Source organism: Thamnophis elegans, chromosome Z (assembly GCF_009769535.1).
Source record: "Thamnophis elegans isolate rThaEle1 chromosome Z, rThaEle1.pri, whole genome shotgun sequence".
NCBI classification, from domain to species: domain Eukaryota; kingdom Metazoa; phylum Chordata; class Lepidosauria; order Squamata; family Colubridae; genus Thamnophis; species Thamnophis elegans.
The window spans coordinates 128,887,426-128,906,758 of NC_045558.1; the positions used below are offsets into that span (position 1 = coordinate 128,887,426).

A 19,333-nucleotide genomic window follows, 5' to 3' on the forward strand; every position below is an offset into this window, starting at 1 on the left:
TATTTATACTCCCCCCCCCAAAAAAAACCAGATCTATAGAGTCAGATAATTATATAAAGTTCTCTGAAAGATTTAAGCCAAAAATTGCAAAAGTATTTTCAGGATTAATTTCCACAATGCTTTAGTTTCATGTTATTTCCAGCTTCTTTGTTTGGCTTGGATATCTCAGCTCCTACCTAACATCACCATAACATACTAAAATATGTCAATAAATCAATAATGTCAATAAATACGTCAATCTATTAATTTGTGCTGCAATTTATGTTTTTATAGACCCCTGTTATTTGTTCTCCAACATGCAGATATGCAGATATAAAACATATCAGTCAAAGATAAAGATTTCTTAAAACTTTCTCTTCATGAGCTGGTGTTTATCGTTCAGTTCAGGTCTCATCACAATAATAAAACACTTGGGAAGAAAGATGCAAACCAATAAGCCAGCACTGGAGGAGATCATGGAGAAGATCTCCACAGCCAATGTATATTTTCCCCTTGTGCTTAGATAGGTTGGAATAAAACACAACCAAACACTGCAGAAGACCAACATGCTGAAGGTGATGAATTTGGCTTCATTGAAACTGTCAGGTAAATTCCTAGCTAGAAAAGCAGCAGAGAAACTAAGGAGAGCAAGAAAACCCATAAAGCCCAAAACGCAGTAGAACATGACAGAGTCTTCATTGCACTCCAAGATGACTTCTTCAGACATTGTCTCTGCATCAATATCTGGATATGGTGGGGATGTTATCAGCCATGCAGCACAAATACATATTTGAACAAGGGAACAGGATAATAGAATGAAACTGACCATCTTTCCCCCCACCCATTTCCTCAGTCTGGAACCAGGTTTGGTAGCCATGAATGCTAGAACCACAAGAAAGGTTTTGGCCAATACACATGAAACTGCCACAGAAAAAATGAGGCCAAAAGCTGGTTGTCGAAAGAGACACACAATCGTATTGGGCCTCCCAACAAATAGAAAGACACAAAGGAAAGAGAGGAGAAGACAAACTAGGAGTGTGTAAGTGAGATTCCGGTTATTGGCTTTGACGATGGGAGTTTCTTTGTGTTTCATGAAGATTGTGATTACCAATGTTGTCATTAATGAAAAGCAAAGAGAAAGAACAGTCAGACTGATCCCCAAAGGTTCTTCATAGGATAAAAAGATGATCCGCTTTGGAATGCACATATTTTTCCCAGGATTTGGATATTGATCTTGTGGACATGGAGAGCAGTCATCTATGTCTGAAATAAGAATGCAGGTGAATTAATAGGAATTATAGTGCTGTGCCATCATGGCTTAGTCCTATTATTTTTGGAATTTTCCTACCTTTCTCCCTTGATATTTTCCCCTCTGGACACCGATGGCAATCATAGCAACAAAACAGCTTTCCTTCTTTCTTGGCCTTGCTGTATCCTGTCTCACAAGGATCATTACACAAAGATATAGGTAACTCCTATCAATGAATGTAGAATAATATTTTAAGATACGGAGAGGAAAGGAAGTGCTTGGAGAGTTACTGGGGAATCAACAGATTAAAAATGAAGTAGCAGCATGACATAATTTTAAATATAATTGCCCTGAAATTATAATTAAATAAATATATGTAGCCTTCATTAGCCATCATCTCTTTTCAAATACAGTTTCTGTACTAGTTAGTTAAAATTGGTTTTCTCAATTTCTGAATTTTGATGTCAGCAAACTTATGAGATCTAAAGTGCTGGCCTTCAGCTTTTACTTCAAAACTCTGAAAACCATTGCCCATAACTAACAGGGAGCCAGGATAGTATATTTCCTAATTAGCAAGAAGTTTTTAAAAAAAGTCTTACTGGTATCATTCCTTTTCCAGGAAATTTGTACCTAGGTTAGTCAGAGATGATACTGTGAGACTTTCTTCAATAAAGTTATTTAAATGAAGGCAGAGAAATCTAGATTCAAAAAACTAACCTCGTTAAAGCTTACTGGCCATGTGATGGAATTTACAGAAATATTGAAGAACTTGTCTGCTGGCGCTGTGGGATCTACCGTTCCAACTTTGACCCTAGCAAAGGATTGGTTTGGGAATGTGATCCAGTTGATAATATCAAATCCACCAATGAACTCTCCATTTTTATCAAAGGAGATCTTTTCACCAACACTGTTGTTGAATCTGACACTTCTCAGAAAAGAATGAACCTAAAATGCAATCAGAGAGCAATAAACAGAGGGAGGGAGAAATAATTCATATATTCAAAGCATGCATATGTTAATTAAAGATTTTTCTTTAAACAATTACAATTAAAAACTTTTTTGTAGGCCACTATCAAATAAATAACATAACAATCATTCTAATATGGTGGTAGAGATTACATATCTGATTTCTAAAATAAAATAACAACTAGCAAAAAATAAAATTAAGCTGTGTACTTTAATTGCAAAAGATACTTAAGCCAGATCACTTCTAGTAAATATATGATAAATACTAGGATGTATAAAAGTACCATATAATTGCACTCATTTCACATGCTAGCAAGGTAATATTCAAAGTTCTACAAGTTAGGCTTCAGCATTACATGAACCAAGAACTAAAACTACAAATGATTTTTTGAAAAGGCAGAGGAACCGGAGATTAAATTTCCTGCATTTGCTAGATTATGAGAAAACAACATAGTTCCAGAAAGCCATCTACTCCTGCTTCATTGACCATGCTAAAGTATTTGATTATGTGGATCACAACAAACTGTGGCAAGTTCTTAAAGTGTTGGGAGTACCCGACCACCATAACTGTGACCTGAGAAGTCTAATGTCACCACTGCCTTATTCAGCTTGGAACATCAAAGGCTTCCTGGTGTCAAAAGCAGGAAGAGGTGGAGAGTATGAAAGGGCAATAAAGCTGTGTTTGTAGTTGATTGGAAATTGGGAGGGGGAATGACAGGTGATAAAGGCCAGAGCAGCCAGATCTTGTTTGTACCAGCATCCCAAGGTGAAGTCTGCGAAATATGTGTATTATCTGCAAATAATTCAGCATTATCAAAACATCTTGGTGAGATCTGTTTGGCTAGAAACAGACTGGTCACAGAGATGGAGGAAGAATGGGCTGTGGGTGCACCTTTTTTGTACCTTGCAAGCACAGAAGAATTCAGAGCTGGCTTCACACTTCTGCAACCAATACCTTTAATAAAAGAACCCTTTGCTTTAACAAAATGGAGTGGACGGTCATTCTTTCCTAAAGGTTCAGATTAGGGCAGGTCTGGCACCTGCCAGAAAAGGTGCAACAGTTAGAACCTGACATGGAAGAATTGATTGCTTCTAAATAGAAAAAGTGCAAAAAGGCTAAACATTGTCACCTTGCTTATTTAAATTACATGGAAAGAACATCTTGTGAAATGCCAAACTGGATGAATTACAACCCAGAACTAGGATTGCTCGGAGAAGTATCATCAACCTCAGATATGCAGACGATACCACTCTAAGGGCAGAAAGGGAAAAGGAAGTAAAGAACCTCTTGATGAATTAAAAGAATAGAGTGCAAAAATTGGCTTGAAATGCAATATTTTTTTAAAAAAAACTAAGAATATGTTATCCCATCACTTCATACCAAATAAAAGTGGAAGAAATTAAAACAGGAATATATTTTATTTTCTTTTTTTTTTGGAAAAGTTTTTTTTATTTTAATTGAACAAAAATACACACAAAAAAAGAATCATCCTTCATTACATCTTGTAGAAAGTGTGTTGATTGGTTACAGATAACTTTCGTGCATTTCTTCCACAGTCATTACTTCTAGTTCATATTAGATTATACACTTTAAATCAAAAAATTTTGTATTTCTTACTATCAATGTACCACAATTCTCATTTCACTACAATTATTTGAACATGCTTTTACCTCAAATCATTCATACTTAAAGACACAACCACATAATGGCATTCATTAGCTATTTCAAAAAAATCCTCCAATAACATTACACCTTTATGACATGTTTTAAGTAAAAGTCAATTAATAAAGTTTCTAAACCTTCCCCCCTTTTCCCCCCAACTCACTGTTTAGAATTTATATCCAAGTTACTTTTGCCAATACCATAGCATGTATATATTGTTAAACAATGTCCATTGACATTTCCTTCTTGTTATTATAATTGGCTAAAAATCATTTACTAGCCAAAATATTTTGGAATTTTAAGGTTTCCTCATCTGAATATTGATTCATGTCTCCAAAACAGAAGAAAGAAGGGGAAAAAAACTAATAGCTACTGCCACTCTAGCCTTCCAGATCTCTTTTATTTTTCTATTTTAGTTTGACTTGAACAGAAGTTCTTTTATGCTCTTCAAAGGAGAAGGGTTCTGTTCCCTCCCTTTCTTTCCCCTGCCAAAATAGTTCTCAAAGGCACCTGTGAAAACAATTCATGCCCTTGGCTCTTTATTAGTTTCTGTAAACAAGTTGCAAACCCTTCAGCTACAAAGTCAGTGAAGTCAAAGAAGAAAAGAAAAGAGAAACATTGTTTCAAAAACCCCAGCCTCTGAACTCCAAGTGGCAGTGTGCTACTTTTCACTTTCTAATATTTATCTCTGGCTTATAGGAAACAAAGTTCTTTAGATTTCTTTTAGTGAAATTTAATTATAAGTAATAGGAAGAATTGTTAAAATAAGAAAGAAGGTTTTAATCCAGAAATCAAAAAATAAAGCAACAAAAAGCAGAAGAAAAAACCCCCAGTCTGTTCACTTTAAGAGGACAAACGTTACAAGCACTTCAAACCACAAAGAATAGTTACAAAAAAAAAACTTTCCACAGCAATCCAATTAGGGTTAATTTTGCTGATCAATTCTTTTGCTTAAGGATCTAATTTGGCTTTAAAGAAAAAATTCTTTGCACAGTCTTTTGCAAAATAGAAAAAATACCTCACCAGATGGACTCACTTTCTCTTTTCACTTCCTTCCTTTTGGAGCATCCTGATTTCATCAGCCTGGGGGCTGCCTGTTTAATGACAGCTTGAAGCGCTTCCCTTGGGTCAATCAGGGACTTTGTGATGTCCCTGAGACCAGCAAGGCTTCGTCTTCCTGGTCACTGTCTCTACAGGACAGTTTAGGTAACAATGGATCATCCAGCAGCAGAAGTGTCAATGGTGGTCTCGGCGTATCGAGACTGCACGTTGTGACATCGTGACTTGGCTCCTCCTTCCTGAGGAACAGAAATTATTTTCTTTTTTTCCCCCGAAAAAGGTTTTTATTTTCCATTTTTTCATTTTCATACACTCACATATATACTGTGCATAGCCGGAGCCATACAACATTAAACAATAATCGCAGAAATTCCTCTTGTCAACAATACCCCAAAAAATAGAAACCCAATATATCTTCCACTCTCCGTAAACCTCTTTCTTCCACCCCCCTCCAACTTTCTATCTTCCCTCCATCATCCCCCTCTACCCTACTTCCCCTCCCCCTCTACCACTCCTCTCTCCCGATCCACTCCCTCCCTTCCTTCTCACCCTCCCTCCCATCCTCTCTCCCGCCCTCTCTACCCATCTTTCTTCTATCCCACTCCTCCTCCCCTTGGTGTATTTCCACTATATGTCAATGTACTTAACTTATTCTATTTTTACAGAGAAATTAAAGAAAAACAGTATACATGTGAAGTCGCATTACATTGAAATCTAACACATCGTATCTAACCTAGTATATATCCCTCCCTCCCCCACCCTCCCCCCAACACCCCACCTCCCTCCCCCCCAACTTCCCAGAGCCCATACATGGTATAGATTTTTAACAAACACAGTCTAAAATATATTGAGAAAAAAGAAATAAAAAAGGGGGTTAATAACATCTCTACATTGATCTTAGCTTCTTCTTGCTACGCTAACTTTGAACAGTTTAAATCATTCCTGATCAAGGAGGGAAGGAGAGAAGGAGAGAAGAAAGGAGGGAGGCAAGGGGGAAGGAGGGAGGGAAGGAAGGAGGGAAGGAAGGAGAGTAGGAGAGAAGAAATGAGGGAAGGAAAGAGGGAGGGAGGGAAGAAGAAGTAGGACCGTTGTAAGATCAGATGGATCTATGGGATGGTAAGAAAGCAAATTCTTGAGTTGTAGGCAAGTCTTCCTTCTTCCAGTATTGCGCCACCAACAGTCTTGCCGCCGTTATTAGGTGCAGAATCAAGTTAGTCTCTACCATTGTAAAGTCAGTACTTATACCTAGTAAAAATAACTGAGGAGTAAACTTTATCCTTCTTTTAAAGATATTTTGCATAATCCACCATATTTTTATCCAAAATGCCTTAACCTTTTGGCAGGTCCACCATATATGAAAATATGTAGCATCGAGAGAGCCACATCTCCAACATTTAGGCTGTAAATTCAGATACATAGAAGCCAGCTTTTTAGGATCTAAATGCCATCTATAGAACATCTTATAAAAATTTTCTCTCAGGTTTTGAGCTTGTGTACATTTCACATTTCTTACCCAGATTCTTTCCCATGTATCCAACATTATTGGTTCTTCAATATTTTGAGCCCACTTAATCATACAATCTTTAACTAATTCTGTTTCCGAATCCATCTGTATTAATACATTATATATCCTCTTTATATGCATTAAGCTTTGAGCTCTTATTTGTTTAAACAGATTATCCTCAACTTGGATAAAACCAATTTTTTGATCTATTTTCCACCTGGCCTGTAATTGCCCATACTGGAACCATGTTTGAACTACCTTCTCCTCTTTTAATACCTCTAAAGATTTTAGTTGTAGTACCCCCCTTTCCAAAATGAGAAGTTGTCTGTAGGTAATTGTATCCTGTTTTTGTGCTATATTCATATTTTCTTTTTTTAAATGTTTTTTAATTTTTAATTTAAAACAAATACAACATCCTTCTTTACATCCTATAGAAAATGTATCAGTTGGTTACAAAAAGACTTTTGTGCATCTCTTCCACAGTCAACAAACATAATTCAAGTTAACTCGAGAATTTTAACTCAAATATTCATACATGTAACCATCATCATATATCCATTTTCATTTGACTACAATTATTATTTAAAAAATAATAATAATAATTTTTGTTACTTAAACAACACATGCCCACACCAGTGGGAAAGGAAAAAATCAAAACACAGAGAAGACAAAAAGAACAAAAAACAAGGCAGGGGGGGGGAGAAAAACAAAAGAAAAACAAACAAACAAACAAAAAACAGGTATATATTATAAAAAAGTATATCAGCTGGTTACAACATGTTTTGGTGCATCTCTTCCATTAATTCATATTAATTCAAATATCTTAACTCAAATGTTTACCATATTGACATCATTATACCTCCACTTTTAGTTGACTACAGTTATTTAAACATCCTTCATCCTTAACTATACCAAAGATTTAATCCATAACCACATGCTAGCATTTCATTTACTTGTTTATAAAATCCTCTATTAACATCAAATCCTCATATCCTGTTTTAGCTGAACATCCATAATATTTAATACCAAAAATTCCATCTTCCATGCATATAGTTTATTATCATTCTACCTTCTTTATGTAATTATATCGTATATTGTAACATTTTCCCCATATTAGTTAACATTTAACTGTATATAGTTTTATTTTGTTTTTTAATAGTGATAATTATTGTGATTAATAACCTTTGTATATGGTCCAAAAATATTTCCAACCTTCCCTTCTCATATCCAATTATTATTTATCATATCAACTCCACATTATATACATTACTATCAATATTAATTATTATTCAGCTATGTCTATTACAAATAAGAGTAATTAGGTTTAGCTAATTTTGAATTGTATTCTCCCATCTATCAGCCAGTGTCTCTCCAATAACAGAACCTCCTTAGTGCTATTGCCATTTGTGGAACAAGTTCACCAAACGTCTTTATAAGCAAGTCCAAACAGGAATATCTTCGCACCGTTTTGCTTAGGATGCCTCTGATATAATAACGTTGTCCTACGCTTGTCTTTAATTCTCAAGGGTGGTATCGGAAATTCTGCAAGTGATGTTTCATAAAGTATAGATTCTTTAATGCTTGTCATTCCTCCTGCACTCTGTCTTTTGAAATAAATCTTCTGTATGGCTGCCCCCCTTTCAAGTGTTGCATCTCTTTCTCCCTCCGAAATAAACCAGACGCCCGGCGTGTCAGCAAGTTGAGAATCTTCATTTCTGACATTCTTCATTTGTATTTCAGGAACATTCAAACATTCAATGTTCTCACTTTTTTCTTCATATTTTGATGTTAAAAACAACAAATAGTCCAGCTTTTTTTCAAATCTGTCATATGTATCAGACAACTTTTGAAATGCGGAGAAAATCATTTGAAATGAATCATTTGAAGCTTGTATAGACGCCATATTCATGACGCAGCTAATATTCCTTTAGAGGCTTTAAGGTATTCGCAAGTAAAAACAATCTGGGAACTGTGCAATCTTATCTGATCTTAGACCAACACAGCCAAGCAATAAAAGTGTCAAATTGTGAGGAGCCAAATTATAGTAAATTGGTTTACAGCCCATTTAAAGAGAGTCAGAGGAGATGTTGAAGTAAACTTTCCTTTATCCATGTAAATAGCGTTTAAAGCATTTAAGAAATAGGGTAACCACCGGCCATAAACCCATAAAAAAAACCAATTAGCCGCTAGATTCTTCTGTTCTTTGGTTTCAATTAGCTTAAATTTTTATGTGGATCATATCTCGTAATAAAATCAGCTTATCAGATGAAAACACTCACACCATTCTTAGGGACAACATGCAGTTTCGGTTAGCTTACAGCTAATCCAGAAGGAACTGGCAAAGGAGGTTAAATTCCAAGCCCCCAGGGACTTTGCAAACGTCTCTGGGATCACTGGATCTCCTCCTACCTTTCACTGTCTCTCTGGGACAGCTTGGGTCCAAAACAAACCGTCCAATTTCCTTCGGAATAGGGGAATTTCAGGAATAGCCTGAAACTCTGTCTTCTCACTGCTAAGCCCCGCCTTCTTTCCTTATATTCATATTTTCAATTTCATGTCTAGGAATTGCCCACATGGGTATCTTGTCATTTAATTTATATTGGTATTTTTTCCAGACCCGCAATAAAGCATTTCTTAAAATATGACTTTTAAAATTCTTGTCCAATTTTTTGTTGAATAACAGGTAAGCATGCCAACCATATACCAGATCGTGTCCCTCAATATTCAATATTCTATCATTAGTTAAATGAGTCCAATCACTAATTACAGATAGTGCCATTGCATCATAATATAGTTTTAGATTAGGTAATTTCAAGCCTCTTCTCTTGCATACATCTTGCATAATTTTCATCTTTCCCCTCGGCTTCTTTCCTGCCCATACAAATTTATTGATACTCTTCTGCCATTCTAAAAGATTCGCATCTTTTTAAAGTATAGGTAACATTTGGAAGAGAAATAAAAATTTTGGTAAGATGTTCATTTTCACTGCCGCTATCCTACCCAGCAAAGATAAGTGCAATTTCTCCCATTTTTTCATCTCTATCTGTATACTATGCCAAAGTGGTTTAATTATGCTTATATAGTTTCCCATTTGAGGTTAAAATATTAACTCCAAGATATTTGACTTTTTTGATTACCTCACATCCTAGCATCCCTCCTAGTTCTTCCTTTTGTTTAGTATTCATATTTATAGCTAATATTTTGGTATTTCCTAAATTTATTTTAAAGCCAGACACTTGACCATATTGATTAATCGTATTCATTAAAACCATACTGGATTCCTGCGGTTGTTCCAATATTATGACCAAATCATGCGCAAAAGCATGCACTCTGTATTTTTGCTGCCTAATCTTGATCCATCCAAGCCCCGTATTTTATTCAACAATACTTCCAGAGTTATAATAAACAATAGTGGGGACAAAGGACAGCCCTGTCTTCTACCTTTTCCAATTTGAAAAGAGTCTGTTAAACTTCCATTGACTATGATTTGTCCTGTTTGCTGTTGGTATATTGCTTTAATTGACTGTAAAAAATTATCTCCTATCTGCATTTTTTGCAATATTTTCAACAGAAATTCCCCAACCAGAAATTATTTTCATGGGTTCCAAGTACACTTCGGATCATGATTGCAGCCATGAAATTAAGATGCTTGCTCTTGGAAAACCTAGATGGCATATTAAAAAGCAGAGGTCTGTATAGCTATGTCCTGTAAAGTACAACCAAAGGGCAAGAAACCTGGTGAAAAAAGGATAAGGATAACACTTATGGACATGGAGGAAAGGGATAAACTTTCAAGGCAGGGATTAGAGAGTGAAGAGGTGGATTAAACACAAGAAAACCTTTGAAGATGAGTACAAAAATAACAACTGTTGGCTCCACAACAGCAACTCCCTCCTCTTCACCTGCAGGAGGACAAAGATCAATACAGACAATGCTTCAACAGAAAAAAGACAAGGGAGTAACATTAAAGGCGATTATGCAAGGTATACAAAAACTACAAGTAAGAGGAGAAAGCATTGAAAAGAGAACAGAAACCATTGAAAAAAGAACATGGAAAAGAGAATTGTGTCAATAGAACAATAAACATAAAATATAGAACAAAAGACAGGTAAAACAGGAAAAAATTGAAAATATTCAACAATTGATGATGAAATATGAGGACAGACTACAAAAAAATTGAAGAAAAGGATGAACAAAGAGAGAAGAAAATTGAGGACATTGACAGCAGATTGAGTACGGTGGAAAAAGATAACAGCGGAATATTGGGATGTGAGATGGATCGGTCAGAATTCTTAAGATTTCAAAATATAGAAGAAAAAGGAGAGAACTTGGCACAAATAATATCAGACATTCTGACAGATGTGTTAGAGATAATCCGAGAGAGGATGATGGATGCTATAGACGAGACGTTTTGAGTCTACACAAGATATGCAGTGAGAAATGCTCTCCCAAGGGAAGTCCATGTAAGATTTATTAAGAAAATAATGTAGTCACAAATACTACAGAGAACAAGCGATAGAAAATTGGAATATGAAGGTAAGGAGATTGTTGTTCTGAAACAAATTTCAAGAAGTGAGAGAGATGAGAAGAGAATATCAATTCCTAAATAAGATTTTACTTAAAAAATGTGTTAATTATAATTGGCTTATACCAAAAGGCTTAAAATTTGCATGGCAAGAACAAAGATACAGAATAGATACAATTGAAAAAGCAGAAGCATTCTTCATAAAACATCTGAGAGTTAAAGCTGAGTAGGCTGCAAAAGAAGAATTGTTGATAGAACTCTAAGAGGCATCCACAGCCGAGACTGAGAAAGTAGAAGGTGCTGTAGGCAGATTTGAAATAAACGAAAGTGCTGTAGGCGGCATTGATATTAGAGAACGACGAGAACCGAAATCAACTAGAACTATAAATCCTACTTATAAAACATAAACATGGAAAAGAAAAAATGATTACAACAAATATAAATGGACTTAACTGAGCAATTAAAAGAAGAAGATTATTTCACAAATTAGAAAAATTAAAATTGGACATAATCTGTATACAAGAAGTGCATATTCAAAAACAATATGAATACTTATTGGCACAGCCAAAACTTGGGAAAATATTTACTGTATTGGCAAGCTGTAAGAAAAGAGGAGTGATCTTTTACATTAAAGATACAATTCCAGCGAAACCAATTTATACAGATGAAGATGGAAGAATGCTGATGGTGGAAATTATGGACAACACTAAGAAAATACATTTAATTGCAATTTATGCTCCTAATGATAAATAAGATGAATTCTATAGAAAACTACACAGGAAAATAATTGATTTGGACTATGCTGATATTTGTATGATCAAAGATTTTAATGAAATTGTAGATCAGAATATGGACTATAAAACACAAAAAATAACAAAGCTAAATAGAAAACCATTCCCAAAATCCTTTTTTAAAAATGATAGATGAAATAAATCTAAAAGATGTCTGGAAAGAAAGAAACCCTACAAAATATATATATACTTTCTATTCAAATAGACATTTATCATGTTCCAGAATTGATATGATATGGGCCACAATGGAACTGACTTGTAATGTGCAGGAAATTGAGATTGAAATAAGTACCTGTGCAGATCACAATCCAATTAAAATTAAATGGAAAGGACAAAGGAAAAGATCTAGATGGACATTAAATAACACTATATTAAAAGAGAAGGATTTTGTACAGAAAATGGAAAAAGAACTGGCCTTCCTTTTCAAAGAAAACAGAAAAGAAGATACATCGATGCAGAACCTTTGGGATACAATGAAGGCCTATATCAGAGGCTTGATAATAGACTACACAAGAAAGAGAAATATAAAGAAAAGACAATTTTTTTAAAGGTTTAGAAAATGACTATAAAGCTCTTGAAAAAGAGTTACAGAAATCCCCACAAAAAAGGACATTAAAATAAAAATGGACATAAATAAGCACAAAATGGACCTGCTGGAAAAGGAGGAACTAGCACAAAAAATTAGAGGTGCTAAACAGAATTACTTCGAAATTGCAAACAAACCAGGTAGATGGTTGGCATATAAATTGAAATAAGAGAGAATCAAAGAAAATATTGCAATTAAGAGATGATCAAGGGAAAATTTGTTATGGAAATGCAGAAAAGAAGAAAATTATACAAGACTACTATGGTAAGTTGTATGAACAAGAGAATATAGAAGAGGGGGGAGTTAAACAATATTTACAAGAAGCCAACCTCCCCCAGATACCTGAAGAAATTGAGATAATACTAGAAGGCAAAATAACCATGATGGAGTTAACCGAAGCACTTAAAAAACAAAACAGTGGAAAGGCCCCAGGCCCTGATGCGTTGCCAGTGGAATTTTACAAGTCACTCCAGGAATCATTGTCTCTTCCACTATTAGAAGTTATGAACGAGGTGAGGTCAGAGAGCAGGATGCCCAAATCATGGTCAGAAGCATATATTACACTTCTGTCAAAAGAATACAATACAATACAATACAATACAATACAATACAATACAATACAATACAATACAATACAATACAATACAATACAATACAATACAATACAATACAGAGTTGGAAGGGATCTTGGCGGTCTTCTAGTCCAACCCCCTGCCTAGGCAGAAAACCCTATACCATTTCAGACAAATGGCTATCCAACATCTTCTTAAAGATTTCCAGTGTTGGGGTATTCACAACTTCTGGAGGCAAGCTGTTTCACTGATTAATTGTTCTAACTGTCAGAAAATTTCTCCTCAGTTCTAAGTTGCTTCTCTCCTTGATGCAGAGGAGGTGGCTGATCTATCACAAAATAAGAACTATACACCATCTCCTTGTTAAACTCAGACTATAAGTTATCTGCTTCAATATTAGCAGGAAGACTCAAAAAATACTTAAATAGTTTTATCCACCCAGATCAAAATGGGTTTCTATCAGGGGTGGGTTGCTAATCCCGTTCCAACTGGTTCGGTCGGAATGGGGCCGGCGGCGTCCTCGTGCACGCGTGCAGTTCATGCATGCGTTTTAGCATCTGCGCAATGCTCCAGCTGCTCGCGGAGACTCACACAGGCGCTGTATGTGCCATCCAGCTGCTCACGGAGAATCGTGCAGGTGCTGTATGTGCTATGCGCCTGCGTGGAAGCGCAGAAGCCTTCAAAGACCGGTAAGGAGCGTGGGCGGGCAGGTGGGCCCTTCGCCGTTCCCGGAAGTTACTTACTTCCGGTTTCTCCGACCAACCAGTTCACGGAGACCGCCGCGAACCGGTTGAAACCCACACCTGGTTTCTATCAAAGAGGAAGAAATTTTGTTTTCATGGGCTCCAAGAACACTGCAGATCCTGATTGCAGCCATGAAACCCGGTGAAAAAAGGATAAGGATAACACTTGTGGACATGGAGGAAAGGGGAAAACTTTCAAGGTGGGGAGTAGATGGTGAAGAGCAAAGCATCTCCTAGAAAAAAGCTTTGGATTTCCAAGAAAAAGGAAGTTGCATATTAGTTCAGAAAGGGCCCAAAACTCTTCTAAATTCTTAATTTTTAAAAAATCTCTGAAATTTTGTTTTTTTTTTTTAACGAAAAAGTCCTTTTCAATTTTTTATTTTTCTTCCAATTTTAAAATTCTTCTTCCAATTTTTAAATCTTTTTTCAATTAAACATTGGATGAGATGGTTGAAGAGGTGGAATTCAGTTGGTTCTCTCCAGTTCAGGGGAACTGGTATCGGTGGCAGTAGGAGATTGCTGCCACCTGCCCGGACAAAATGTGAGAGCAGTGCACATACGCAGAAGATAGTGAACATGCACTGACATGGCACACTTGTTCATATTTGTGAACCGGTAGGGAAGGTAATTGAATCCCATCGCTGGATGATTGGATAATGTCATCAGCACAATGACCTTTAATTCTGGAAGACAGTGGAGGACAGCGGGGTCTGGGCTGCTATGGTTCATAAGATTGCAAAACTCAGACAGGACTTAGCAACTGAGTACAGCAGTTCATTATTTAATAACTGCTTGTTCAGCAACCCTCTGAAACTGCAACAGTGCAGAACAAGCAATACTTATGACTCACTTAATGTGGTTGCATGATCCCAATCCCGGAAGTCAGTAATTGGTCAAGTGATGTCTCAACTTCTAACTGCATCACTTAACAATAGAAATTCAGGTCCCAATGACCATCATTAAGTTAGGACTCTCCATAAAATGTACAATATAATGGAAGATAGATACTTTTAGAAAGTTAAATCTAAAATTAATTTAGAAAATAATTTTAGGAAACTATTCTACTTAAGAAACAAAGTCCCAGTAGAAGATGGGAATTGAGGACTGAAGGGCAATGACGTTTCTTTTATTGGGATGCATTAAAGTAGAGCCAGAGTCAACCTCTCCAGGAGCTGCTGGAATTTGAAATCCTGCATTAAGTTGATGCTAAATTTGATGGCTTACACATCCATCATTTGAAATCTATTATTATTTCATCCTAAAGGAGTACATACGTCTCAAAAAGAAGGTTCAAAAATCCAATCTTAGTCCTCTTTTACCGCCCTGAGATACTAAAAACCACATCCAGCCATTACCTTCATCTCTCAGAACCATGTTCTTGGAAGCATGTAAGGCTGCTCTCATTCATCTCCATCCATTTGCTCTAAAATTATTCATGTGTTGTTGATAATAACTGTGTTTAGAAATAGTCTATGGAAAGGTCAGAACCCTATGCCTCATAGAAAAAGAACATGAGCTGTGGTGGCACAGTGGTTAGAATGCAGTAGTGCGGGCTACTTCTGGTAAATTGCCAGCTGCCTGCAGTCCGACAGTTCTATTTTCACCTGTTCAAGGGTGACTTAGACTTCCATTCTACCAAGGTTGGTAAAATGAGAACCTGGATTGTTGGGGCAATATGCAACATGCTGACTCCGTAAACTGCTTAGAGTGGGCTGTAAAACACTGTGAAGTGGTATATAAGTTTAAGGGCTAAGTTAATTTCATCAAAAGAAGCATCTTCTAAGGAATTTTGTAGAATGCCATTTACAATTTTAATATCAGCATATGAATGTTATCATTAGTTAATCCATTATTACATCTCAATTTTGGATTTTCAGACATCAATAACCCTGGGGAATAATCTTTGCTAGAATTTATAGACACCTGTTGTAGCTAAAGATATGATGGCTTCTGTACCACTCTGCTAACAGACTTACCTGCCACCACACTTGATTGTGAAAATGTTTCCTTCTTTCTTTTATCACTGTTGTTCCTCTGGCTTTGTATATATGCAGAGATTGCAAAGCATGTGCCACAGCATAGACTGCATTGTAAATATTGTAACTTTGGCCACTCATTAATGTTTCAAACACAGATGTGGGAAGAGTCTCAAGCCTCTCCTGTCCAGTACATTTCTTCTCAGAGGTCTCGGTTTTTGAGTTTGAAAAGGAGCAATCAAATGCCTGTTCCCAAAACTCTTTTCGAAAATAATCATGCTGGTTGTTGTTTGGATTTAAGTTTTGAAGAAATTCTTGGAAATCTTGGACCTCCCTTGTGTGAACTGCAAAGGATAAAGCACCATGTAGAAAATGGATATCCCAAAATTTATGAACGGCAACTGAAGTGTAATCGGTCTGGGCAGTTATAAGCCAGATCTTATTCTTCTTTGGTACATCCTCCACTTCTGAAAACTGAAGGAAACTTCTCAGAACTGATATGGACTGAGTTTCACCATATAGGATTATCACATTGGCTGTGCTGTTCATGAGAACGTGGTATATATGTAATCCTTCATCTATGGTGTCAGTAAAATCACTGTAAAAAGCTACATTTGGTAACTCTGTTATGAATTCAATGCAGATGCTATGTTCAGAAAATATGGGGAGCACCTCCTGTAGGAATTTCTCTCCCTTCTCATCTTTTACTATAAGAATTCCGATCCAGATCCATCTAAAATACAGCAATAACTGCAGGAGGCCCTTGCGTTGATGGGATTCATTCGGAAACATTTGTTGGAAGAAAACTGCTTGACTCTGTTTATCCATGACTGGAGCAGAGCCATAGGTCAACTACAGAAAGATAAACATATACAATTGCAAATATCTATGTGAGCCACTGAAAATGTGTACATTGATTTGAGTGTTTTGTTATTTTTATATACTGAAACATTATGCAATTATTTGTAGTGATTAGGAAATAACAACAAAGATGTCACTCTTGAAGTATCAGTAAATACATTTTTGTGGAATCTATTATGAATATTTCATACCTTAGTTCAGTATCTGGAATTTGCTATGTCAAATAGCTTCACCATCTATTCAGACTTATGATTACTCATCTTATTATGCCAACTTTATCATGCATGCAAAAATAATATCTACTTATCCGAAAGGTCTCTCCTTTTTACAGAGTGAAGCATTCAGATGTTTATGGAGTTATGACAGAATGAGAGTGTATATCTACATCAAATCTTACCTGAGGAACTTTGTAGATGCACAGCACACTTGCCATGTGAAGAGAGATGTCAGGTGCCCCAATGACTGCAGCCAAAGTATTTGTGATCCCACACTTGTAGTTAGGGATGAATTTTCTCTGAGTTAAAGGTAGAACCATTGAGGCAAAGTAAGTCCAGCTTGGACTAAAATTGCTGTTAAAAATGTGGAAGCCCAGCGTGATGTTGGTTAGGATCTGGGGATTTTCATTAATCTGTTTTATAGTAAATGCTAAGGCCAGGATATGCTGGTAATTCTGAAAAACTATTCTGTAAAACAATTTTTAAAAATACATTAAGAGAGTTCTGTTTCACATTATGTGCCTTGCAATCTTTCAGTTCAGCATATTTTGTTGAATGTGTTCAATAATTCTTATTTTTGTGTTATATTATGTGAGAATGGCCCACTACCAAAGCACAGCTTTTAAGAATAGTTTATAAACAGAATGAAATTGCCCCATTTTGGTAGCAGAAATATCAATGAGAAAAATTATCATGGGAAATATGTGCTTTCCCTTTCTTAACTGCAGTGACAGCTTAATTAATCTAGCCATACATACCTGTAAAATAATAGATATTTATATGTGATTTATTATAAATGGAAATTTGATCTCTCTTTGAAGCATTTCAACTTTACCTGAAACTGAAGTGAAATATCACTTTACTTAATTATAAACCTAGACATCCTGTTTTAGACATTCCTTTCTGGAGTTTTAGCCACCGGAAGAAAATATTTCAAGCATCCTGTGATTTACCAGCAAAGTTAAGAGCTTGACAATAAATTAATGATATACTTACATAGTTCCATCATGAAATCCCTTAGAAGGATCTTGAATGAAATCAATGGAATTAGAAGATGCAAAGAAGGCAGAAATAATGCCAGCAATATTAATGTCTCCAAGCTGATGATAGGTGTGCTGAATAGGAAGAGGCTCCTGCAAGTCACATTGAAGGCTAGGATTCTTGCACACCACTTCAGGCAATACTATTAACAGCAACTCCACAAATACTAACATCTTCCATGAGTGTCTTCTTTCTGTGTACAAATGCTTTTGTCTGCAACAAGATCTTTGAAGTAGATCAGACTGATATGCCTTCTGGAGATGTTTTTCAGACGAAATTAGAGAGAGCAACATACTATCAAATCAACTAACAGAGCTTTGGGGCTCCCAGCCATGGGTTGGAATAGGATGGGGACAATAAATACCATTATTCAGTGTTAGTTGCTCCTATTTTCATGGAGTCCCATAGGATTTGCAAGACTCAAACTGATTAAATTCATAATGATAACAACACAGTCACATATGTGAACAACTTCAAAACATGTGAGTACTTTCAGAGGCAGAAACACATGAGCCACAAGACAAAAAAATAAAATAATTATATCCATAAAGAGAAATAGAGATATAAATATATGTACACTATATTGCCAAAAGTATTCGCTCACAACTGCTTCTGTTTATATGGATGGGTGAGAGAATAGTTTTGGCAATATAATGTATGTGTAAGGGCATCGTTGTTCTATTCTGTTCTGTTCTGTTCTATTGTATTCTATTCTATTCTTCTCCTGTCCAATTCATAATGATAATAAGACTTGTGAGGACTTGCAGAGGCAGGAAAACACGAGCTACAAGAAAAAAAATAAAATCATTAGATCCATAAAGCAAAATAGAGATTTAAATATGTCTATGTGTAAGGGTATTACAGTAATTCTATTGTATGGTATGGTATGGTATGGTATGGTATGGTATGGTATGGTATGGTATGGTATGGTATGGTGTGGTGTGGTGTGGTGTGGTATTCTATTCTATTCTATTCTATTTTATTCTATTCCATTCCATTATATTACTTTACATTCCAAAAACATTAAGGCTGTCTGTTTCTTATTATGATATTATAAGCATTCAATAATGTTTAAGACAGTTTTCACAATATCTCTTAGCTGTCTTTTTGGCAGAAATCCCATTTGGTCTTCATGCATATATGTCTTCTTTAATCTTTCTGCCAAAATGGTAGCAAAGAGTTTGTAATCCTTGTTTAATAATTATTGTTTAATTATTAAATAATTAAACATTTTTGTTTCATAATAAAATTGGTCTACAATTCTTTGTCTTTGTAACATCTTGACCCTCCTTGGGTAGCAACACAATGTTATCTTTCTTTCCATGTCTGCAGTATCTTCCCCCCCTGTAGTGTATCATTTATTGTGTCCTTTAGTGATCGGAGAAGTTCATCCTCAAAGCACTTATAATGTTGGTGTCAGGATTCCAAGTAACACCCCCAATGACAGAAGACTCCAAGGCTTGAGTTTCCTCAAAGTTCCATTTTATTAGAGATGTCTTATTGGAACATCTTGGAAAACCCAAATCTGAAAGTTTCCAGATTTTCCCCACCCAAGCAAAAGTCCAAGTTCATGCCCAGCATCCACATGTCCATCCCATGGTCC

The 19,333-nt window shown here is 35.9% G+C and overlaps 1 protein-coding gene across 1 annotated transcript in view; it reads right to left on the reverse strand.

Moving 5' to 3' along the window:
- Window positions 1–343: 343 nt before the first annotated feature.
- Window positions 344–19,333, reverse strand: part of LOC116521756 (vomeronasal type-2 receptor 26-like) — a 28,733-nt gene continuing 9,743 nt past the window's right edge. Inside the window, exons 4-9 of the mRNA XM_032236416.1 lie at window positions 17,686–17,984; window positions 16,872–17,157; window positions 15,614–16,465; window positions 1,946–2,173; window positions 1,328–1,454; window positions 344–1,242 (exon numbers count right to left, since the gene is read on the reverse strand). Of these exons, the coding sequence (XP_032092307.1) occupies window positions 344–1,242; window positions 1,328–1,454; window positions 1,946–2,173; window positions 15,614–16,465; window positions 16,872–17,157; window positions 17,686–17,984 (2,691 nt within the window). The remainder of the gene's footprint in view (window positions 1,243–1,327; window positions 1,455–1,945; window positions 2,174–15,613; window positions 16,466–16,871; window positions 17,158–17,685; window positions 17,985–19,333) is intronic.